The sequence below is a fragment of the Pseudorca crassidens genome, chromosome 5 (genome assembly GCF_039906515.1).
Source record: "Pseudorca crassidens isolate mPseCra1 chromosome 5, mPseCra1.hap1, whole genome shotgun sequence".
NCBI classification, from domain to species: Eukaryota; Metazoa; Chordata; class Mammalia; order Artiodactyla; family Delphinidae; genus Pseudorca; species Pseudorca crassidens.
The window spans coordinates 56,870,319-56,897,264 of record NC_090300.1 but is presented as its reverse complement, the minus strand read 5'-3'; the positions used below and the strand labels follow the sequence as shown (position 1 = coordinate 56,897,264).

Here is a 26,946-nt window from a genome sequence, read left to right as displayed (position 1 = left end):
TGAGACGATATATTAGGCATTATAAAGTTAGGACTGTACTTCAAAACATTCTAGTGTCTTTAATAGCCCCTATAGTCATGATGCTGTAGATTTATATTACAGATTTATCTTAACCATTTTGAATTTACGTTTTATCCTGAGTGAGGATACCTGGTTGCAAGTTCCAGCTCTGGCATGCAAACCTATCAGTAGTGCCATCCTTACTCACATCACTGAGCCTCACACGTCCCACATACAAACTGGAATTATTAATACGTGCCTTGCCAACTTTACAGAGATCTTATGAGGATCAAATGAGAAAAGAACTGTGAAAACAATTCATAAATGTCAGTGATATGTAAATCTATTATTTTTCTAACGTCCTTTAGTCTATGGAGTTATATTCATTCTCCAATTCTAAGTTTCTCATTTTCAAGGTGAGAAAGACAGATGACCACTTCTTTTTTTCTTCCTGGAAGGAAACATCTAGTATTCTTGGATTGTGACTCATGACTGTAATTCAATATTAAAAATTTTTTATGTATCTGTGGTAGCCAAATGCTGTTTTAAATCATTTTGGAGATAGAGAAGACATAGATAAAAGAATGTGTGTGTGTACATGCAATATTGACTATATTATTATCTATATTAATTGCATATAATAATAACATGTATATTGTTCAATATATACTACATCTCTATTAAAATGAATAACCCACTGACTTAGATTATTGACAATGAAATGTGTTCCCAACGAAAACATTTGGGCCTAAGTTTTACTGTTGCAAATTTAAATGATCACTCCAGAAAGAAAATTTTATTGACTATCAGTTGCAAACTAAACAGATCTTTTATCGAGAAGCCTCTCCCCTTTTGGTAAACAATACATGCCTAACACTAGCACAGCCTGCTTTGTGTTCTAGAAAATTATATTTTATTTTTTCCTAAATTTTAAAAAAGCTAAATATCACAACATATTTTTAAAAATAGTTGGGTTCCATTCGTTACATGATTGAATTTCTTCGATATTTCCTAGCTCTATGGTGTCATCATATTTTTTTAAAAAATAATAAAGCAACCATGTGTTCTAAATAGATGGATAATGCCACACTATATTGTTGGAAGGAACACAGAAATGAGATTCATATTATAAGAGCTATATATTTTCAAGAGGCTCACTTCATAAATAACTTGCCTGTTGTGCATTACAGTTGACGCTGTTGGCATATCAAGCACTAACTTATTGTTTATTACAGATAGACCCATTTTGTCATTTTGATGGTACAGATTCAAGTATGGTAATCTTCTTTCCTCTCTCTGCTTCACTGGCTACATGACTTCCCTTGGCTAAAACCATACCGAAACATATACTTGAATGTCACAAGTTATGACAGCCTGGGAGCTGAATGGGAATCCTATTAACTGACCTATGAAATTAGAGAATTATAAATCTTGATGGGACAGGTTGGGCTGTATGCATAGCTTACTATATTAAATAGGTATCTCTTTAACATGCTCAGATAAGTCCAAGTAAAAATAAAAACATAGGCTAAACACATGGAAACATATTGATAAACTGATTGAATATATATATTCATATACATACATACATACATATTATATATATGTACACATTCACATATATAATACATATATGTACAAACCCCAACTCCAGTTATTCTATAACCTGATAAAACTCATCTTGAAAATAATATTATGGCCACTCAGCAGGGGATCTTGGGATCAATTACCTATATGCTGTAGATAAGAAGAAAACATCACAGATGATGTTTAAGACCATTAGATATACGACTATGCTCGAGGCCAAGTATTAAATAAGATGGGCTGCATGTTAACTGTTAGAATACAAGAGGGCAGAAGAAAAACATAAAAATCTGAATGAAACAGATTTGAGGAAACAAATCAGGTAAACCCTACAAAAGAATCCAAACCCCGAAAGTCATGATTATTTGGATTATGAAAAACCACTAATTTTCCCAGTTTTTCTTTCTCGCTGGACCTCTCCCCTAAACTCCAGACTTGTATATCCAATTACCAAGTAGAAACCTCCACTTTAATACCTAATAGGCATTTCCAATTTGATATCCAGACCTGAGCTCCTGCCTCACCACTGCAAAGTTGTTCCTCCCCCCATCCTCTTCTCAGGATATGGAAGCTCCCTCTTGCAGTGGCTAAGGACAAAAACTTTAGAACCATTCTTGACTTTGTAAGTCCATCCTTCAAATCCTATCAGCTCTATCTTCAAAACACTCAGAATCCAGCCACTTCTACCACCTCTACACTTACCACTTTGGTCTGAGCTACCATCATATTTTGCCTGGATAATCATGGTAGCCTCCCACCTAATCGCCCTTCATACACTCTTGCTCGCCTCCAACCTATTCTCAACACAGAAGCCAAAAGATCACAGTTAAAAAGTAATTCAGGTCATGGTATTACTGCTCAAAACCATTCAAAGCCTTTCCATATTACTCAGGGAAAGAAAAAAAAGAAGCCACACTCCCTCCAAAGGCAACTCTGCATCATCTGCAGAGTCCCCAGGGCCTATCTGACTTATCTGTAGGCTGAGTTGCTGTTTCTTGAATACACATAGTCCCTCTCTCAGCTCAGTTCCTTTGCTTTTTGCTTTTCCCTCTGCTTAAAACCCTCTTCCCCAGATATCTATTGGTACAGACTCTCAGGCTTTATTCAAAGCCTTCTCTGGCCACCCTATTAAAATTCACTACTCCTTTTGCAAATTTACCATCTACCTTCTATGATGTGTTTTTCTCCTCAGCACCTATCACTATCATAACATACTCTGTATTTTACTTATTTTTGTTTATTGCTTTTCTCTTCTCATTTGAATATGAGGCACAAGGAAGAGAATTTTTTCTCTTGTTTGCTGTTGTGTCCCCAGTACCTAAAACAGCATCTAGCGTGGTAGAGTAGACTGTGAATATTAGTTGGATGAATGTTGAAGGACTCTTACTACCTGGAATCACCTGTCTTTATCACATAGAAAGAGATCCCTACTTCTGGACATATACCCTCAGCCTAGGTTTTTAAATCTCCTAAGCTTTTGAAGGGCCTTTAAAATAGTTGAAGTCCTGAAAAACATGACAGAATTCACACTACAGAAAGAAACCTGCAATGTCAAAATTAACGTGTTTAAATAAGTGTCTACATAACATGACAGCAACACAAATCATGCCATTATATATACATATAATGAAGAAGCTTCAATCATAGGAATGATTTTAGCGAACTCACGATTATGAAAACTATAAAACGTCCTTTAATTTTGTTTTCTTTAGATAAGCAAAATGTTAATGTGAGAAATGGTGCAATTTTTTCTGATATTTTTTGTGGGGCCCACAAAAATAAAATGGCTTAAGGTGCTTTCCCTTTGCTGTCCATGCCTGCAAATTCTCGGCACAGTCAGATATATATTTACAATTCCCTTCCTCTCATTTTCAGCTCTAATAATAATGTACAGCTTAACATTCCCTGCATGTGCTGACCCTCAACTGTTCTGGGCCAGCTGATTCATATTCATTCTTTAAAATCCAGCTCAGGCACCCTTTCTCCCCAAGCAGTTTTTCTCATTGATCCCTGCCCTGCTGTAAGATAATAGGTCCAATTTGGTGCCCCTAAATAGCATAAGCTTATTTACATTGCTTCACTAGAATGCTCATCTCATTATACAGACCCTATGTAATCTACATTTTGCCTCCCTCTCCAGATTCAATCCCTATCACACTACTCCTGATATGTTGTGCTGTAGCGCCACTGGTCTGTTTTCTCTAGTCTAACTAATCACAATTTAAGAAACTTGGTCCTTCCTGGTCTTTCCCCATAATGCTGTGTCCCTCCATCTTGGAATGGATGGCTCCTCAGGTCTCAGCAGGAAGGGCCCCACCTTGGGCAGTCTTTTCTGATCACCTAATCTAAAGTAGATTTTTTAGCTTCATCTCTGAGCATCATAATGTTTTACTCTTCCTTGCAGTACTTACTACTCTCTGATATAACTTTTTTTGTTTTTATTAGATTTCTTATATACTCTCTTTACCCTCATGTAGAATATAATCACTATGAACCAGAAACTTTGTCCTGATTCCTATTATAGGACCTGGCACGTAACTGGTGATAAATAAATACTTGTTGAATAAGTGAGAGAACTCAAAATGTATACGTTTAAGTATCTTTTTCACAAATCAGTAAGCTTCTTAAGAGCAGAAAGATTATGTTTCACTCTTCTTTGTATCCCCAATATCTAGCTTAGGATAAATTAACCGTTTAATTATTGTTTTTCAAATGAATTAATCATTATCAATATCTTCACCAGAAGCCCTTATTTTCAAAACACTGCAAACTGGCTTTTTAAGGAAAAGTATTCAGACAGAACCTTAGAATGAATCTCTGAGAAATCAGACACACAATGTTTAAGTGTTGCCTTAAATGACTAAAGCATCATGGCTGAAATAGTAATAACATGTTCTATTGCTTCCCTATGTGTACTCTTGCAGTAATAACATGTTCTATTGCTTCCCTATGTGTACTCTTGCAGTTAGTTGGAGGCATATCACTTGTTGTGGCCAACGCCATCAGTTACTTTGAACTGAGGCAATGAAAAGCTATGTGAAATTCTGTGATCTTCCTCTGCCTCAGGAAACAAGGAGGCCATGTATTGTGATGGCAGAGACACAGGTCAAGATCAAGACAATCTGAGTTATAGAAATGTCACACAGAGGACAGACGATCAACAGAGTTGCCTGTATCTCCAAAAGAATTTGAGTGAGCAAGAAAAAAATAGTTTGTCATATTAAGCCACGGATATTTTGTTTTTATTGCTGCAGCAAAACTTAGCCTATTCTGACTAATAGAGAAACATCCTCCTATTTAAACACACACACACACACAGTCAATAGTCAATGCACTCTTTGTTATAAAAAGCACTCTGGAATTAAATTGCATAAATTTGTCAGCTTCTTGAATAAGTATGTCTCATGGGTGCAACTACATAAGAAAAGTAGGAGATGAGTGTCCATTTTCAGTGAGGTGGCTTAACCTTGCCTATTTCCATCAGAGCTTTGACTCAAAATGCACTGTAATTTGCTCTACAATATGAACCAAAATCACAATTTAGGATTAGGCTCCTTCTTAGCTATCTGAGAGAAAATATCTTAGAGCAGAAGATGAGTAATATTTCACTTGGGAAACCTCAAGTATTTTAGAATCTGAAATAATAGGACCAATCAAATAATTTGATAATTTGAATAATCAAAAGGAAGCATATGGTGATTTCAATTTTATCATTCCTTTGATCTAATCCTCTTAGATCTACTTCTCATTAGTGGAAAAGAGCATATCAAGCACCATGTAGGCAAAGATCATGTTACATGGAGATGAGCATCCAACAAATTTGGCCAGAAAGTTCTTGAGTTTGGAGAGCAGGGTATAAACACCAATTATTTTTTGACTAATAAAAGGCCTTATATTTGGGGGAAATAGGAAAGAAAGGAAAATATTAAATAATAGAATACATTTTACTGATATTAGCCACTACAAATATAGCAAGCCAAGCAAAGGATATACAAAACACAATCAAGTTGAAAGTTTTGAAAAATGATATATGCTTATGTTTTTTCCCACCATGAAATATGAAAAAGGATCTTTGTAAGTGCTCATTATCATAATGGCATTTGCAAATAAGTGAAAAATAAATGAAAATCATACTTCCAACACTTTAAAACATCCTTTAAAAAAGTTTTTTTTTTTTTGCTAAAAAGCTTTCTCAATCCCTTTTAGCAGAGTATCATAATCTGAAATGTAATAAAGCCTAATTTGAATTCTTATGAAGTGAGTGATATGAGGAATATTTTAAAAATAGAGATCTTAATTCCTCCACTCTTACATTTGTTCATTGGCTGGCACAGTTTTCTGTGCTCTTCTCCTGGGAACAGTTTGAGGAGGATTAAGTGGATTTTTGGGCCCACTTTAGGCTGTGAGATGTTGGATGGAGTTTTTTCAACTTTCACAAAGTTGAAAGAGCCCATATAAAATTTCTAGCCTGCTTTAATAATATCATGGTGTTCAATGTTAAACAATGAAAGATATTTCTAGTTACTTATATTTGATATATTGAAACTACTACCAATGATCAATGAGAAAAATCCTCAAATCATAATATCTGTACATAATGTCACTGAATCATACTCCTTATGATAAGGAACATTTAAACTTAGATCAGTAGTCTTCATAATGGTAAGTGCTTTCCCAAGGGAGTCATGATGTGATTCAAAGGAGTGGAAGAAGAAAATAGCAAAACATATATTTATATTTATCTACCATAAAGAAAAAAAGAAATCTAACTTTTCTAATATATAAAATGACACTGAAGCCTTCCTTGGGTATGTAAATCAAACACAGCATTTATGTGCACATGTCACATACACATGTCATATACAGTGCATGACAACTCCTGAGGGCAGGGAGGACATTGCCTAGCAGCCTTCTATGTCCTTGTTAATTTCATTGTTCTAAGGCATACTGCACATTACATGAGCCCAGTTAGGTAGATTTATTGTTTATGTTATCTAATTTTAACAAAACTAGCACTCACGGGGGGGGGGGGGGCAAGTGGCTTCAAAGGATTCCTGCAATAAACCCACAGATTGAAGGTGTTACAAGTACCAATAAGACACAAAATGACACTTTTATTTTTCTGTTAAGAGTGAGCTTGTAGCCAACTACATTCCAAGGCAGAAACCATGACAGTCTAATCCTATCTAACAAGAATTCAGCCTTCAGAACTATCAAGACATTATATGGATTTAAATATACTATGATTAGTAATGAACTGCTCCTTAAATGTACTTTGGTGTCTTTGTGAATCATCTTTTTCAACCCTAACTGCCATTAAAACTAAACATTAGACTGATCTTAGAAACAGTCTTCTGAATATCTGGATGACAAAACATGAAACTAATATCTTAAACAGAGCAATGCTTTTAAAGCACATGGCTTTAAATGTGCTTAAAAATGAGTAGGATAGTTCTATTTTTAGTTTTTTAAGGAACCTCCATACTGTTCTCCATAGTGACTGTATCAATTTACATTCCCACCAACAAGGCAAGAGGGTTCCCTTCTCTCCACACCCTCTCCAGCATTTATTGTTTGTATATTTTTTGATGGCCATTCTGACTGGTGTGAGGTGAGGGTAAGCTGGGATGAAGTGAGAGAGTGGCATGGACATATATACAGTACCAAATGTAAAATAGATAGCTAGTGGGAAGCAGCCACATTGCACAGGGAGATCAGCTCAGCGCTTTGTGACCACCTAGAGGGATGGAATAGGGAGGGAGATGCAAGAGGGAGGAGATATGGGGATATATGTATAGCTGATTCAATTTGTTATAAAGCAGAAACTAATGCCATTGTAAAGCAATTATAATCCAATAAAGATGTTAAAAAAAATGAGTAAGATAAAATAACCATTGTTTTAAAATGATATTTCATCTTTAAAACTTCTGTTTTCTATGTATTTTTATAATATAGATAATATATTAGTACCATAATATATGTATATAATTTACAAATATATTCATGAACTGAGGGTTCTTACTTCAAAAGTGTATCCCAACAGGTGAGTATAATCAAAAAAGTTAAGAAACAACAGTCTAGAGCAGCGGTCCCCAACATTTTTGGCACCAGGGGCCCGTTTTGTGGGGATGGGGGATGGTTCAGGCAGTAATGTGAGCGATGAGGAGTGATGGGCAGCGCCAGATGAAGCTTCCCTCAGCCCGCTGCTCACCTCCTGCTCTGCCGCCTGGTTCCTAACAGGCTGAGGACCACTACTGGTCTGCGACCCGGGTTTGGGGAACCCAGGTCTAGAATAAATGGTGCCCAGTATGGTAGTCACTATCCACATGCAACTATTGAGCACTTAAAATGTGCTTTGTGTTACAGAACTACATTTAAAATTTTTGTTTAATTTTAAAAACAAAGCAGCGTCAAATGCTGTTTTCTGTTAAACTCAACTGTATTATTTTGGTAGAACTACATTTTACTTTATCTGTTGGAAATAAGCATATGAATTGAGACATTCTGTAAGTTTAAAATATACACCTTATTGCAAAACAGAAAAAATACATAATGTCCATTAAGAATTTCATGTTGATTCAATCTAGAAATGATTATATTTTGGTTGAATAAAATATTAAGTTGAATGAAATAAAATTTTTTAAATTAATTTTATTTGTTTCTTTCCTTTAGTGTGGCTACTCTGAAATTTAAAATTACATATATCAATTGCATTATAATTCTTTTGGGCAGCTGGGCTAGAAGCAGTAAATGCTAGATAGGGAGTTTTACAAAAGGAACATTTAGGAGAATAGCTCCATAACCTTTGCAAGATTCAAAACTAGACTAACAGATCATTTTTTTAACCTGAAAAAGTACATGTATATATACAACTTCAAAATAATGTGAAGATATTTTTAATTAGGGTTTACTCAGTTTAATACAATCAAGAATTTCCATTGACATCTACTGAGTCATATAGAAATCATGTACAGTTAACTGACATGACATTAAATTGTAGTTACCCAATTTTAATTCTACTTCAGAAAAAGAGCAGATTTTTTACTTCTATGTAAAGACTGGAGCAACGAGAACTGAAAAAAGAAAAAAAGATAATATAGCAAGTTGATCTTTTTAAGAGAATAATAGACAGAAACAAATTTGGGTTCTTGATCATATGATACCATTTAAAAAAAAAACACAAAAAACTAAGTGTATTATCCTTTCCTCTTAAGAATAGCAGATGAACTGGGCCAGCCACAGAGAGGCTTTTGTTTTTTTTAATCCAAACTCTCTGATTCCGTTTGCCTATAAAAATAATGGGTCAGCAAAATAAGATAACTAGTAGTTTTCTCATACAAAACAAATATCCAATTAGAAAACTTACTTACAGAATGTGTACATAGCTTAAAAATCCGTCCCTCTACATGCTTTATTTTCAACATCTCCTGCCCCCACCTGCTCTTTATCTGAAAGATTCATTTTGCTGGACTCTAGCAACAGGTGGAGAATAGGTACCCTATGGGGTAGATGATTGTAGGTAAACAGAGCACATCAAAATATGGTGTATAGGGGCTTCCCTGGTGACGCAGTTGTTGAGAGTCCGCCTGCCGATGCAGGGGACATGGCTTCGTGCCCCGGTCCGGGAAGATCCCACATGCCACGGAGCAGCTGGGCCCGTGAGCCATGGCCGCTGAGCCTGCGCGTCCGGAGACTGTGCTCCATAAAGGGAGAGGCCACAATAGTGAGAGGCCCGCGTACGGGAAAAAAAAAAAAAAAAAAAAAAAATGGTGCATAATTAAGCTTAAATTACAGGGTTTTGGCTGTTTATTTCTAAGCATTTTCATCATAGAATTCTATTTGTATAATTGTCCTTTGAACATGAAATAACACATGAGGAGCTTTTTTTGAAAAACTCAATGCCTGGAATATCTTTGATTTCTCTGAAGAATTGTCATGTTTCACAGTTAAACATAAATGAAACTTGGTAGAGTCCCAGCTCAGAGCCCAAATCTTCAACTCTGAAAATGTTTTGAGACTATGTTTTTCCCCTTTTCCATGTCTTCTATTTTCTATAAACCAGATTCATTATTTATATATAACCATAATTTTATTGTATATACTCTGATAAGCTGCCACAAATACTTTCTAGAAAATGGAAGGGTAAAAATAGGTCTTTATTTAATAAGTAGTTAATAACCTTTCTAAATATCAAGATTATATAACTTATGGTGAAGTATTCCTAAGGAAGTATGTAGATACTACTCATTTCAAAGCAGAGTTGCTTGTAATTAGGGAACAGTTATATAGGTTTGCTGTGGTTCCTCTAAACATGTTCTTCTAGAAAATTAATCTAAATATAAACTGTAGACTAAAAAAAATCTGCTTTGGTAAATATTACACATTGGCTCTAAAACAGAAAGGTCGAACATACACTCTGAAAAACAAATTTCTTATGAGTTTAAACAGATAACGTTATGATATGTTTCAAGGGAAAACACTATGTAGTGGAGCACTGTTTTTATTTATGTTAAAAATGAATAATGAATATTTGTTAAAGCTTATTTTCATACAAAATGAAAAAAAACAACTCTAGCACAATTAAATAACATTAAGAATAGTTACCTATTTTCTGTCAGAAAAACTATTCCTAATTATGATGATACTAACACAAAAATCCTTTTTAAAACTTATTTCTATTTGAGTGTGTTGTATATTCTCTATGAGAACTGACTTTTCTAGAAAAGGTGCTGTTTTTCAAAGGTCAAATACAGGAAGCTAGCACACACCAGAACAGAAATTAATATTTCTCTTGGATCTGTCTCATCGCAGGGATATGTCTCAGCTCTTTAGAAAGGTTTCTAAATGGTGACTTTATTGATATATGAATCAGTTATGAAATATAACTTGTCTCATATATGGAAAAAATTTCGAAGAATAATATTTAAACCTATGGTCCTAACTGCACTATCAGAAAAAAATGGGTTGGAATGTGGGTAATCAACAGTCAGTTTAAGATCTCTCACCCCAACCGCTGTCTGTTCATGGCAATAGTTGAGCACCTGTAATGCTATTCAAGATAGGTAAAGTATCAAAAGGCAAAGTTAAAGAAATTACAAAAAATTTTTCCTTTTGTTTCCCTTTGTCCTTACAAAGGAGCAACCCTAAGCTGAGTTCAAAAAATTTATAGATTTCATAGCCCATTACACATATAAAGTCAATAGTTATCCTTTCTGCCATATTGTATATATTTTAACTCAAAGAGTGGTGTTTTAACAGTTTTGTTTTTGTTTTGCGGTACCCGGGCCTCTCACTGTTGTGGCCTCTCCCATTGCGGAGCACAGTCTCCGGACGCGCAGGCTCATCGGCCATGGTTCATGGGCCCAGCCGCTCCGCAGCATGTGGGATCTTCCCGGAGCGGGGCACGAAGCCATATCCCCTGCATCGGCAGACGGACTCTCAACCACTGCGCGACCAGGGAATCCCTTAACACTGTTTTTAAGTTTATCTATTGCTCAGGAGCACCAATATTTTCACTTACCCCGTGCTAAGCAGGAAACAGAATACTGTAAATATTAAATACATGGTAAGTGCAGAAATCACTAATCAGTTTAAAATAAATTACAGCTTTCATGTGTTACCGTTCCAGTACACAGGGTGTTTCTCCAGAGGATCCAGGGGCTTTTCTTGCCACTGCTACTGGGGGCAAAGTATTGCTACCATTAACAAGATCTAACCTCATTTACGTGGAACTAGGCATGAGGCCTGTGTATGGACATGGTTAGTACTCTTTACTATCCACATCCTCCAGCAGCAACCACTATTTCCACCTGCTCTGTATCCTAAGACATGTATATCCTGAGAAGAGGACACAGTGAATATTAATAGCTTTTGAATTATATATGCAGAGTACTCTACTCGTCTTAAGGAAACTGGAAAACCAGATAACATACAGTGTTTTTTTCTAGTTTGGGTTGCAAGGCAGCTACCATATTAAGCAGTTAATAGATGCATTCTGCATGCCAAAGTGAAAGTTATGGAAGCAGAAAGAAGAGATAGATCAATCTGGCCTGGGTTAGTTTTGCAGAAGGTAGGGTGATAGCTGATTCTTGGAGACTGGGCAAAATGTGGCACGTAAGTGGTTGGAAATGATCCAGGTAGGCTGTGAAGAAGTCATTCTGGATTGGGTGGAAGGGACTTTCCAGAAATGAACAGAAGATACAGTTTGCTAAGATGAAGAGCAACATACTTTAGCAGATCTGCAATGGCAGGAAAAATCTGGAATGGATCCCAGAGTTGATGAAAACCATTTAGAGATGTAGACCAGAGGAAAATAAAACAAAACAGAACAAACAACAACAACGAAAACAACCAAACTGATACTCTTTTGTATTTTTAAGGTATTTTGCCTGCTTGTGGTGTGGAATGAAATGACACATACATTTGAGTCTAGCGGCTGGAAGGTCAGCTAGAAGGCCTGTTAACCCAAGGTGAACAGTTAGTAGCAATAGAAATAGAAGGAAGGAAGCAAATATAAGCAATTAAAATTTTTTTAAACTCTGCCAATTAAAAACAGGAAGACAAAGGAAAAGGAGCAAAATTTGAATGTTTATGAAGTAGTTCAAGGAAAGACTTTAGAAAGAAAAAGAGAAAGACCTCATGACATGTCCTGGCAGATGAAATTGCAGTACGTGTTTAAGGCGAAGTAGTGAAAGTGAGTGGGATATCAAGGACTACGGCACTAGGTCATGGGAAGTTGGGGGAGTCCTGCCTTGGTCTGATATTGAGGACTCATCAGAGGGAGGAAAGGATCATTTGAAAGCAAACTGAACTTAAAAGCAAATTCCAAGCCCTCATTGTTTGTTTGGAACAAAGAGGAAAAACTGACGCTGGATGAAGAAGGGACCCATATCTCCGTTTAATAATAATAATAATAAAGTCAGTAATGGGACTAACTTACTACTTTGCATAGATCATCTCAGGGATATAAGGCAGGTGAGGGAGGACACCTTCAATTGTCTCTGAAAAGTACTACTGTTTAGCTCTCAATTTATAGATCCAATAGCTAAGAGCTAGTCCTTCTCTGGGGTTCTTTCCCTGTGTATTTGTATTTCACAAACCAATTTTGCTCACTTAATTCTGATAGAGACCTTTGCCTGGTTGATTGTGGGTGGTCTGCTTGTTTGTCTGGATTTTTGCATTTTTACCCCAGCTGCTTGTTTAAATGACTTTTTTTGCTTCTAGTTATCTTACATCTTTTAAAATTATTTCAAAATATTTATCTATCTTTTAATATTTAACTGTGTAAATGCATGGAGAAAAACAAAAACTAAAAACTACAACTGTGCTGGCATGAAAGGTACATAGAGGCCTTTCCTAAAGGCCTACATTTCACCACAAATATTCTTTTTCTTAACAGTGTATTCTTTTTGGAAATACAACTTATCATATTTGTGCTAATAGTTTTGTTTATTTGTTTAATGGAAATCTTTTTACTCACTGTGAGGCTCAGAAAGGAAGGATTGGGTCTGATCTTTTCTCAACATTGTGAACACAGACCCCCAACTACCAGGAACCAATTGTGGGCATATAGTAAATGTTTGTGGAATTAATGAGTGAATAAGTGAATGACTGAGTTAAGATGATGGCCTCTGCTCTGAAAGGGAAACAAAATATATTTTTGTTCATGTATTGGTGAGTTGCAGTCCTTTTGAGTGCCTGAAAGTTGTTCAATTCTGGCCCCAGAAGAACACCTTGACTAGAAATGAGGGAAATGTTTCTTCTATGTTCTAGGCCTTATTCAAAATCACTGATCTTAATGAAATCTTAAACCACAGACGTCCAACTTTGTCTTAGAATTGAAAAAAAAGTCTCTTTTTTAGGACAACCCAGAGCTTAAATGAGGTCATATTAATAACACAGAAACTCAAATAAGAAAACATCATAATACAGTAATTTATTACAGTTTTTTTTATTGGCCAGTCTCTGGAATAATAGTGATCATATTGATTCATACTCCTCAAAGCAGGAGTTCAGTAGACCTCTCCACAATGATGGTTTGATTCTTTCCATTATCAAAAAAAGGAGGGAAAAGCAGCAAAACCCCTGTGTTGCTCTTTGTATAAAGGACAGATTCCCATACTCACCTGAGTCAGGCAGTGCCCAGCTTATCCCTTGATCCTCTATGAGTGAAATATCTGTCTCATTCACTGACTTTACCAAGCATCTCACCCTAATGAGGCACAAGCCATGTTTTTTTTTTGTATCCATAGCAGAATGTCAACTTTGATCAAGGTCTAGGCCTACTCAACACACTTTTTAAAATGCAAATCTAATCATTTCACTTATCTGCTCAATGCCCTATCACTGTTTCTCATTGTTCTTAGAATTCCTAAATCTTTAATGAGATACTGTGTGGCCTGCTGCCTGTTTTCAGCCTTACTTGACACTGCTCACCCCTTACTCAAAGCATTACAGCTGGCTTTGCTCATCTCTTTCAACATGCCAAGCCTCTCTCTTCCCCTGGCTTTCACCCAGACTTTTTCTCTGCCTCACACCTGGCCTCCTTCACTCCATGACCACATCAAATCAACACCTAGTGACTCTTCAGATCCACTTTATATTTATTTAACAAATATTTTCTGAGCGAATACCATGTGCCAGGGACTACTTTAGGCTTTAGAGAGCTAGACAATAATAAAACAAAAAAACCATCCAAATATAAATAGGAAGTAATTGGGTATGATCAATGTAATAGAGAGAATTTTAAAAGGTAGATGACTTGTAATATGGTGGCTCTTTTTAGATTGGATGAACATGGACAGTCTCTCTGAGAAGAAGACATTTAAACCAAATCAGGAGAATAAGGAACTGGCCCCACAAAGATCTGGGGCAGAGGGAAGAGCAAGTATGCTATCCCTAAAATGGGAATGAGTTTGGTGTGTATGAAGAACAAAAGATGGCTTGCATAGAGAGGAAGAGCATTTTGAGACAATCTAAGAGATACAGGTACAAGAGGTACAGGTACTGAGAGATACAGATACCTATTCATGCAGGGTTTTGTGAGACAAAGGGCAGGGAAGGACTTTGGATTTTATTCTCAGTGAACAGTCAGGAAGCCAGTGGAGGGTATAAGCAGAAAAGTGAGCTGGTATAATTTATGGTTTAAAAAGATAATTTGATTTTGCTGTGTGGAGAATGAATTACAGGTAGGGAGCAAAAGTGAAAGAGATAAATAATATAAGGTTCAAGGAGAACTGGCTTAGTTTGGCAGAGGGGGAAATGGAAAGGAGACAGACCCAGGGTGTACGCTGGAACAATTCAGTAAGAGAAGCTGATGAATTGTATGTTCAGCCTAAAGGAAAGACAAATTGGAAAAAAATTTTAGAGGTTTTGCTTGATCGTCCAGATGGATGGCAGTGCCAATGCCATCAGTGCAGTGCTGTGCCCAAGAGAACACTGTCTGGGTTAGAATTCTGGCTCCACCACTTAACACTGACCATATGACTGTGAATAAGTTACTTAACCTCTCTACTCATTTGTTTCTGTGTTTATAAAATCGGGAAAATAACAACTCTACCGCATAGGCTTACTGTGGGAATTTAATAATGTAATCCTTGGACTCCTCAATGGGGAGCCAAAAAAAATGTCACCTATACAAACTGCCCAAACAGCTTTTGGAATATAAGTTCTCAAAGAATGTGCCTGTGATTGTTATTACTGTTGTTGCAAGTATTATTATAACCTAGATGTGGAAGACAATGAAATATGCAGACCTGAGAAAATCAACATATTTTAGCCATTAAGCTTGAGATATTCATTAGTCATTAGAGATGTTGGTAGGCAGAAGTACACAAGTCTGATGCTCCGAGGAACAGTCAGTCCTGAAGATACAGTTTGGAAGTCACTTATCTACAGATGGCATTTAGAGCCATGCATAAATTCCCCTAGGGAGATATGGTAGGGAGAGAAGAAAGGGAGCCAAAATTTCTGCTTAGTGGCACTTCGACATGTAGATTTCAGGGTAAGAGAGGAGCTAGCAAAGGAGGCTGAGAAGGAGCAGACCGTGAGGCAGGAGGAAACCCTGGTGTGATGCCAAGGAACAAGCATGACCGAAAGGGACTGCTTAACTGTGTCCTGTGCTATGGAGAGATGAAATAAGATGAGAACGGAGAAGTGACCAATGGAATCGACAATCTCGAAGCCCCAGGGAGTCTCAACAAGGCCTTTTTCAGTAAAGTATAAGAAAGGGAAACCTGAATGTCACCTCCTCTGGGAAACCTTTTCTGAGTGTGTAGAATAGATTAGCTGCCTTCTCACTGCACTTACTAGGTAATTATAAAGAAAGTTAACTTTGCACTAAATCATTATCTATGTAAAGGACATCGTTTTTGTAATGATTCATTTATTTTCTATATCCCCCAATAGCTAGTAACCTACTGGACAGCAGAGATCACATCCATCTTGTTTTTCACAATATGCTCAATAAGTATGCCTGATACTTAATATTGCTCAATTTATACAGAATTAATGAATGGCTGAATTAATCAATTAATGAATGATACTACATGACTGTACCTAAAACACATTTTTGTTGTTTTTTAAACTAACTTCTTTTAACTAACACTCACACTGACCGACATGCTTACTTTCAGGTTTTCTATGTTTTTGGCATAACTAAATACTTGCTTTTATTGCAACCTACCATTTTGGAGGGAAAAAGTAGAATAAAAATAATGAACAGTCTACTTTGCACTGTATCATTATCTATCTAAAGTTTCTATTTTTCCAAAGGACAAACAATATCTCTACTCCAGAAGATCATTTTAGCACTCAATCTAAAATTGATTACCATCCAGCTCTTATAAAAACTCAGTTGACACAACTGGTATTTGAGAGAAGAAATCTATGGACTCAGTTAACTGTCATTGCTCTAAATTGGTTTTTAGCTCTACCTTATTATAAGTGAATTCTTACTTGAATTGTATTTGGTTACCTCTTTGCTGAAATGACACTATAGAAGTTGTGGTCATTTATTATTCTGTCTTTGGCTTTTACAGAGGGTTAATACATAATCATATGCTTGAGAATATTTCTGCATCTTCTAATGACATAAAGACTATCACACGATTCCTATAGTTTTCTTGGTGTTCCAACTAAAAACAACTCATGATAAATTTCTCTGTACTATAGTGTGAAAAAAAACTTTGTGTATTTTTTATAAAATATAGATATATATGTTGCCTTTATCTGATAATAACAATTATGAAATTCAATCCATTATCCTTTTTACCTTGCTTCTAGGAAATTGGGATATACATTTATGTTCAATTCCAGTATATATTCGTAGTCTAAGTTTCTCCTCTTTCTTTATAGTATGGGTATTCATATTCAATATGATTTTAGCGACCTATTTATATGTGTGTCTTTGCCACAAATTACATCCAATTTTTTGAAGTAGAAAGAGTATGAATAAATAAAAATAAAAAAGGATTTCCTTCTCTCCCCTCTTTAGTTAATCCCAGAGACAGTCCATCCTTCATGGTTTTGCTCAAATACTACCAAGTTCATGAAGACATTTTTGACTCTTCAAGTACAGACTGATTCCGTCTCCCACCTCCTAAGAACTCATTTGGATGATAGTGGGTTATTATCATCTTATAAAATTTAATAATTGATTATATATTACTCTCAAATATAAGGTCACATTTAGCATTGTTTCTTTGCTTTAGGATTTAGAGCCAAACAAATAAAAACAATGCAAAAAAAAGAAAAATAATGACAAAACACTGTGCCACTTGAGAAATGAATATGCTTTTCTTTTTAAATCATAACTACCTAGAGTTTACCAAATCTCCTTTGGTAAACTCCTTTATTCTCCTTTATTCTCTATTGACTGCTTGTTTTCCCCCTCAATTAGATTGAAAACTCTGTAAAGATAAGGACTGTATTTTTCTTACTTTTTATCCTGCATAGAAGATGTACAGTTCTGCAAACAAGTGTTATATATTTGATGACTGACCACACCAAAGTTATATTTATTTCTGTCATTTGTCTGATAATACTTGAAGCATTATTATTGCATAGACATTATAGTTTATAAGAATTAACAGGTCTCACAACCATTTCTAATAGAATAAATATAAATTTAGTTGTTCATTAAAATTGATACACAGTAACGTTAATGAAAGCTTGTTTTAAGTGGTTTAGCCTCACATGGCATTATGAAGTTAGCTAAATGTAATTCTTCAAATGTAACTAGTAAATAAACTAGCACTCTATTATTTTTTCCATAGATGGGTAGTAGAGACATAAGATTACTAAGTAAAATATTTAATTAGACCCTTTACTAAAAATTTGCCAAATATCCAGAGATATCAGTAGTTCTGAAATCTTTGAGAATTTTTTTCTAATATAAATCACATGTGCTTGAATTATGAATGCATAATTGTCGCTAAAATATCCATAGCAAAATAAAAGTATCTTATTAAATTTCCATCAGATAAAAATCTTATGTTTGCCTAAGTTAGATCTCCACAAAGATAATTTTTAAAAATTTTTCTCTAATAAATAACATAATTTTATTCTAAATTTAGAGAGGGGGCTGAAACACATTTTTAACACTAAATTAGTTAATGTATTTTTTCATTTTTAATATTTGAAAATATATGTAGATAGTTTCTATTTTCAAATACGTTTACTGTATAATACCTCATCTTAATAGTGAAGAATTTATTTCATATTCTCTTTCAATGCTTGTCCATAAGTACATATGTTTACCCTATTTACAGTAAAAATATTTAATACTATTTTCCTCTCTTAAGACCACCTAATCAAAGCATTTCTCACTGTTTCCAACACGATAATTTTTATTTTTATTTTAACTATATACCAGAATATTAAAAAATAACTCAATAATTATTTTAAATACATTTTAAAGGACATTTATATAATACATTTATGTATTATATACATAATATTTATATAATACATTTATGTATTACATTTATATAATACATTTATGTATTACATTACATTATGTAATACATTTATGTATTAGATAACCAAGGACAAAGAGTTAAAACTGGCTGAGGACAAAGAATGTATATAACCAAAAGTGACAGAAAGTCTAACTGTTTACTAAAAGAAGTGTGAGACTGAATGAGATAAGATTATGGAGAACTCTAAGATGAAACTGGGGAAGAGAGGTTAGCAGGCAGAATCCACTACCCCCTAGGCTTTTTTTTCCCAAACTTATTGCAGTTTTTCTTACCACCAGTAGCATTTTCAATGCAATGATATTGATAGCCTGTGTTACCACTTCAAAGGAAACCACAAAAGGGTCTTGGTTGAGAAACTAACTCCAACCTGTTGATAGCTTCTTCAAAACAATGCTATCATAGGAGGTATTTTTTTCTTCTACGCTAATTCTTCTTTGTAATGAACAAAATATGTTTTTAACATTAAATACTTTAAATTGGAAATTTGGCTGCTAGATAGCTGTATGAAATTTTTTACTGAAACATTATCACCTTTTTAGTTACTGCTAAAACAAATAAACTTGTAATATATTTTTCCTCTGGGATGGCAAATTCAATTCAAAATGAATTATATTATCTGTTTCAGACATCCTGATATTTCCTGGCAATCAGCTGACAGTAAGTCTCTTAATTAGCCAATTTGTACATTGGACCCCAAAATTCATTTCCTTAACACCAAAACATCCAAATTAAAACACAGCTCAGGATTTCCTCTGGCATGGGATCAAACCTTATTTTCTACTTAATGTCCAAAACTCTTCCAAGTGCCAACTAAACAGCAATACTTTTGGATCCTACACCCAAGAAACCTTGGCTTACCTTGTTACTGTTAGACAAAGTATTAACAACAACAACTAAAACCCTACAGTCTTTATTGTTGCAGTTCTCCTGGCAGATCAGCTGTTGAGCTGGTTGTGGTACACCACACAGGCAAAGTGTGCTGAAACAAATGTTATGATAACTTATTCTTCATGAATTAATTCATTTAAATACATTTTCACAAGGCCCAACACATATTTTAGAAGTGACCAGAATACATATGTTCTAGAACTAATGTCCCAAAACTCACCTAAGAATGTTTCACTAACAAAGTTTTGTACTTTATCATATTGAGAGGAGGTCTATAAAGGACAGCTGATTCTTAGTAGTGATTATTAGTTTACAACGTCTTTAAGAGGAACAAAGGAGCCAACTAAAGGTTAAATCCTAAACTGCAGTAGAGCCAGAACAAATATTTACCATTGGAAAAATCATCCATCATCAACACCAACACTGCCTGCCATTATACAGACAAAGTTCTTCATTTTTTAACTGGTTAATCTTTTGTCCTGAAATCCAATTATTCAGAGTATGGAATTTAAAGATAGTATATGAACATGAATATAGGATTCAAATTGGATCAAAGTCAAGTCCTCATCAGTTCTGAACACATTTTTTAAAATGGGCAAAGCTTATACCAACATAACACAGTTTATTTTATGGGACCTTACTGTATGTGAGTACAACCAGTAACAGAGTGAGGCAACGTAAGGGGTGGCTAAAAGACTTTTTAAAAATAAAATCAGTGTATATGACTTTGTGGATGTTCAAGTCCTTAAAAATACTGTTACCACAATTTGGCATCTAATTTGAAATTTTCAATTGGAAAATTAGTCACTGCATCAGGATTTTCAATTTAAGAAATTCACAAAAATATGAGAATAATAATCGCTAAAAACAACTAAGCTATAAACAATGCCATGATTAAAGTTAAATGCATTAAAGATAGTGCAGATCCTCACATTCAAATCTTGCCTAAGAAACAGATGACAACACTATAATATTTAAGATTAATTTAAGAAGATTATTATTAACATCTCTTTATATATATTCTAATATAGAGAGTTTTCATTGGTGGGAAGTCATTCATCCCTATGCAGCGAAATTATAAGAATAACTGAAGCAATGCATGATTAGACATGATGGGGAAACTAATGTGTACTTGAACAATGGTACAGAAATACTTTATATCTACATTGACAGAGTGTATCTATTATATCGTCCACCATACTCCAAATTCAAAATAGAAAACTAGAAAAAGATCAAGCTCTCACTTTGCTTTGCTAACATATCTCCTTCCCCAAGACACACAAACGTGATTGACAAAAATCATTCCTTTTTATATTTTGAGATTGGCATAAACACAGATTATGATTACATAGAAGGGATTAGAATAATAATAACTAACACTGAAGAGAAAAATAAACTGATTCTCAATGGCTAAAATAAATTATATTAACAATTATTATAAAGGAGAATATAATTCAAATAATTTTTTCAAAATATTTCAGAGTAAAGAATGAGTGAGGTATCTTTTTGTGCCCAAATAACACAAATGATAACTTTTAGGTGCATAAGAAGGGAAAAGACTTTGATCAATTAAGATTAAAAAAAAAAAACTTTTGTAATGAATTGTACTCTTAGCAAATACCTTTAACTAATACCACAGATAAAGGTGTCTTATTAAATGATACAGTTATTTTACTCACCAAATTGTGACAATACTATAAAAAATAAATTTATACAAGTAGAATAGCAAGTTTATGCCTATTTCAGAGTACTTAAAAATTTATTTTAAATAATATTGTTCTATACTTTTCTTCAAAACGAAAGATAACTAGTTTGATTTTGTTTTACATGTATATACATTATTGAGTTGAACTCTTTGACACTTTATGAAATCAATGCATGTTTTGCAAATCAAATAATTCAATCAAAATACATTTAAACAAAATATTTCTAATTATATTTGATAAATTTAAGAAACAAACAAACAAACCTACACAGAAATGGCAATCATTCCCCAAAGCTAGTCCATACACATATTCTTGAAGAGAATAAAAACTTATTTCTACATTCATGGCAAACCTCAGGCAATTTTATAGCACTGTAAAAAAGAAAAGTAGAAGAGAGAAAAATCTGCCCAGGGACTAATTCTTCTTAAGAAAGGCCCTGCCATTGTTGCCTTTCACATTTCTATAAAGCCAAGCTAAGAAGAACACTCCATAACAATGTGAATAATTTCATTACCTTTTATATTAAATATTAAAACCAACCCTAGCTGTCTTTTATCAAGTAATTTATGAATATTTATAGAATTGACTGAAAATATCAAAAATTTTGCTTCAGAATCAGCAAGCATAGAACAATGAGTGAAACAAAGCAAAGCAAAACAAAACAATTCAAAACAAAACTATCACATATTTCATGGATTAATGGGGGGGAAAAAAGAAATTTCTTACCGAGTACCCCAAGTCGATAGTTGACTGTGATGACGATCACATTGCCATAACTTGCCAAGACACTCCCATCATATAAATTTCCAGTCCCTTCCATATATGAGCCACCATGGATATACACCATCACTGGTTTGGGACCCCCACTGTCCCGAATATCTGAAAAACAAATGGTTGGCAATTGTTCTTATCCTCAACACGCATAATGAAGCAGAGAATACATTTTCCATTTTAGGGACAAGAGGGAATGATTTTAACATAGTTCCTTAAATTACTGTCTTTGTTAAAGTGTTTCTTAAGCAACTTATGTTAAGATCTATTGCAGAAAAGAGCAATAGATATCCATTGTTTTCTACCTAAAATTTTGTTAAGTATCATAAACTGAATTACAAAACTTGGACAAATTGGAAGTAGGTGTGAATTTCAGTGCTTTTTTTTTTTATTGATTCCTGATGTGACAGTAGAATCAAAAGAAATAATAGAATGATAATGATTCTTAAAACTTCGTTTTACAAATGTTATAAACTTCATATGGAATTTATGAACCATAAACTAAGTACAATGGTATCACTGCTACTATGAATAAAACACTGTTTTTCCATTTCTTAATTACTGTAAAGATATGTACTGAATGCATCATAATTACATGGAATAACTTATGCTCCAATTTGAGAACATAATTACAACACTGTGCTATAGAAGTTGCAAGAAGTTTCATTTAACTATTCAAGTACTGTCAGATGAATGTTTAGGCAATAGAGTCCAAACATCTATATTTCTGTCTTTGTTGCATTTAGGGGACTTTCATTTAAATGATATTTTTCAGTTCAGTCCAGGTCTTCTGCTCACTCCAATTACCCTTACCCTTTGGAAGAAGAAAACAGATTAACTTATTTTTTACCCTCTTTTTGTAAATATTCTACTCTTCTTAGCCCCACTTTGGCTCTAAGATTTTGTCATACAGATTTGAGACAGAATACAGCTAAATCCAAGTGCAAAATGCTAAAGTTTAGGGTGATGTTAAAGTGATTTCTACAGCTCTAAATTTTAATCAAATGTATGTGCTTTTCTAAGATACTTTACCCTGATTATGCAGTTTCAACAAGGGTCTAGAAATAATACATAAGGGAAACATAGGATAATTATAATTGGTATTAAAAGATACTAATTTCTAGAGATAAAAATGCTAAACAGTATATTGGTGAACATGGTTTTAACTATTATGTAGATTGAAGTATTATATGTGTACATGTATCTATATGATTATGAATATAAACATACCTAAAACATTACCATTAGATAATGGTCGATGATCTCTTCTGCCCACAATTGAAACAAAATTACATCGTGTATTATCTTTCTTTTATGACAATATTAAAAGTGTCATTTAAAAGTATGGCTTTGTTCCTTTGCTTTTGACATTTTTTATCAGACAAATCTCCTACATCATAACAACTGAGGTTTCAACTTTCAGAATGGACTAACATGATATAAACTCATTGAAAAAACTGGTGATAATTTAGAGGCTGCTTTACATTTCTTGTAAAAAAGATGACTAGTATAAATGCTTCAATTTTTCTACTATAATAATAAAGTGATTTCCTTCAATGAAAATCATTTTAAGATCAGGAATTGTAGCTCAACTTGTTTGTCCAGATTTTCAAGTTGGGGAAATAGCTAATTGCAGAATTTAGGACTTTAAAAAAAAAGACTACTTTATGTTTGACTTAGTATTTAATATCAGTGTATAAATTTATCAAAATCTCCCCCTCTCCCTGTGAGGGTGTACCTGAGAAGAGTGTCTAATTTTTTAACTGGTGAGATGAGGATACTTTGACATTCACCAGACTCAGCTACATTTAGTGAAAAAAAACCTAAATTTATTTTCTCCTTAAATCGTTGGGAGGGAAAATGATATTCACTCATTTGTAAGATCTGGGGGCTTGTGGAGATGTTAGGCTTACAGAGAGAAAACAATTCTTCTGAAATTGTCAAACTCTCCTCCTTAAACGCCTGTTCGCTGCACACAGTTTTAGCGTGTTTTTCTAGTATGTCTGGCACTGAAAAAGCAATAATAAATTATTAAACTGAAGCCATTAACTGACTGTTCACAGCAGACTCTGTGCTCTTCTAATTGTATGCTTGGAGGTAGCACAGAGGGAGGCTGTTTCAGAATTCTTCTTTAATTAAAATTACATAGAATTACAAAGCACCAACTGTGAACAGTAATGAAATCTTGGTAGAATCCTTCTGTTCACCTGGAAAACAATGCAGGCACACATTGGGAAGACCTGCCATATTTTATACCTAATAACAGAATGAAGTGGACTTTGTCAGGAAACACTGAAAATACAATAATAGATGCTAGGAGCAATTTTGAGTGGTATATCTCTATTTTTCTTTGAAAATTAGATTTGAAAAGATTACTGATTGTTTGGGCTGATTCTAATTTCCAATTTGTCTTCCCAAACTTCTCAATGATTTCAAATTTGCCTAAGAACTTAGTGTGTCCAGCAGTTCTTTTCCAGAATGTTTTATAAAATTCTAATGCTGTGTTCTGAACAGTATTTCTTTTTGCTTGAAGTAACCATGAAGTTAATGCTGTATGGTGTATTAATTGCCAAAATAGGTACAATTTTTGTACATAACAACTCAATATTGCTAATAAAGCTTGGAAAATGCCATATTTATATTACAGAGCAATTAGAATTATTTGATAATGTTTTATCAGAGTGGTCAACCTTAGACTTTACTTTTGATAGTGTTTTATCATAAGTTCTATCTTAGACTTTACTTTTTTTCATAGTCTACAGCTCTTTTTTTTTTTTTTTTTTTTTCCAGTACGCGGGCCTTTCACTGTTGTGGCCTCTCCCGTTGCGGAGCACAGGCTCCGGACGCGCAGGCTCAGCGGCCATGGCTCACGGGCCCAGCCGCTCTGCAGCATGTGGGATCCTCCCAGACCGGGGCACCAACCCGTGTCCCCTGCATCGGCAGGCGGACTCTCAACCACTGCGCCACCAGGGAAGCACTACAGCTCATTTTTGATGTAAATATAATAGTAAATTGTTTAAATATGATAAATATAATATCATAATAATAGAACAATAAATGTAAATAGTTTAAATTATATTTCTATTTACTTTGATTTTAAAAAGAACCAGACCTCTATAAGTGAAATTGATATATCATATAGCCTACCATTGAATGCTATCTGCTAATGCCATCATTTTAATAACAAAATTTCGGGTGGCCACTGTGTCTTAGTTCAAATATATTAGATGTAGTGGCTTATAATGAATTTATTAGAGCCATGTTGTCCCTCTAAACCTTGTCTCATATTTTCCCTTAGAAATAAAGTAGATTTTACCTAAGATATCTGAGTTTGCCTAAACTAGCTGCTACTGACCTTACTAAAATCAAAAGAATACCCAAAGACTAAAACACTAGTTCAGGTTTAGTAAAACTACAAATATTCCTAAAGCATGTTTATATTTTCTGTTATTTGCAATGTTTTAAAGCTTTGCTAAGCATCTAGGTCTCTGAAAAAAGTGGGAAGATAAAAACTACACTGATGATTATTTTTCTTCTAAAATTTTTATGGTAAGAAAGTATTTAAGATTTTCAAGTTAAAAAATAATAAACTGGAATCTGAGTAGACATCTTGATTTTTAACTTTAGTAACTTTTTATCTTTCTGATAAACCAAAAATTTAAGCCAATGTAGCAAGTGCCAACAGCTCTAGAGCAGTTAATGTGGATTTATTTTTGCCTGACAACCTATGTTTGAAGTCATAATTCCCTTTAATAGTCCTAGTGAATTCATGTGCCCCAATGTTCATTGCAGCACTGTTTACAGTGGCCAGGTCATGGGGGCAACCTAGATGCCCATCGACAGATGAATGGATGGGAGGAATGTGGCACACATATACAATGGAATATTACTCGGCCATGGAAAGGAATGAGATTGGATCATTTGTAGAGACGTGGTGGATCTGGAGACTGTCATGCAAGGTGGGGTGGGTCAGAGAGAGAAAAACGACTATCATGTATTGACGCATATATGTGGAACCTAGAAAAATGGTACAGATGAACCGGTTTTCAGGGCAGAAATGGAGACACAGATGTAGAGAACAAACGTATGGACACCAAGTGGGGAAAGTGGCGGGGCGGGGTTGGTGGTGGTGGGATGAATTGGGAGATTGGGATTGACATGTATACACTACTATGTATAAAATGGATAACTAACAAGAACGTGCTGTATTAAAAAAAATAAAATAAAATTCAAAAAAAAATAGTCCTAGTGAATAATTATTAGTCACATAACTCCTTAAACATGTTTACTGGTTTCTCTTTCATTAAAGGACTCATGAAGTTTTTAATTGCCCATAATTTTGAGTTTTGGAGCATTTAGCAGTTTTTAAATTGTGGGGTATTGCCTCAGTTAAATCTTTCCCTGATACATTTAAAGATATTTCAAGATTTTTTTTGCCCCCTACTCATTTGATGAACCTCAGCTATTATTCAGGACCAGCAAAAGAATATAGAAGTGTTGGATAAATCTGCGTTTGTTAAACTGGACTTATGGTCAAAAGTACAATTTTTAGTTAAAAAATATATAAAAATCTACAAGAGTAACTTTTAAAAAGCTCTATATAGGATAGAAAATTGCATTTGAATATTGAAAAATTAAGGTATTCCCAGCACAGTTTAAAAAATTAAATATTTCTTAAATTCCCAAAATAAATTGGTAGAAACCTAGGATTTTGCTTTGACCCATTTTTAATCACTTCAGATTAGTCTTTCTGAAACTAGGGAAAAAGCCAATAAAATATGCAGCTCTTATGATTATTATTAAAATTTGATACAATTGTGTTTGGCCTAAAGTGGCAAAAAATAATGGCAAAAACACAAATGAGAATTAGAAGTAAAGAACAGTGCTCCACTGAGAAGCTTTGGATGAGTTTAAGTGAATGAGGGGCGCGCCCCAGTCAATGTCTCAGGTAGCCTCTGAATACAGTGTTGAGACAGAAAGCTAGAAATCAAGTAAAAGAGTTGGGCTATCAGGAAACA

At 34.4% G+C, this 26,946-nt stretch overlaps 1 protein-coding gene across 8 annotated transcripts in view; it reads right to left on the bottom strand.

Moving 5' to 3' along the window:
* NLGN1 (neuroligin 1) overlaps nucleotides 1–26,946 on the bottom strand; it is an 889,492-nt gene that overhangs the window by 467,732 nt on the left and 394,814 nt on the right. For all 8 annotated transcript variants that reach the window (XM_067738068.1, XM_067738069.1, XM_067738067.1 and 5 more), the window contains one exon: nucleotides 21,884–22,036. In XM_067738068.1, coding sequence (XP_067594169.1) covers nucleotides 21,884–22,036 — 153 coding nt within the window. The remainder of the gene's footprint in view (nucleotides 1–21,883; nucleotides 22,037–26,946) is intronic.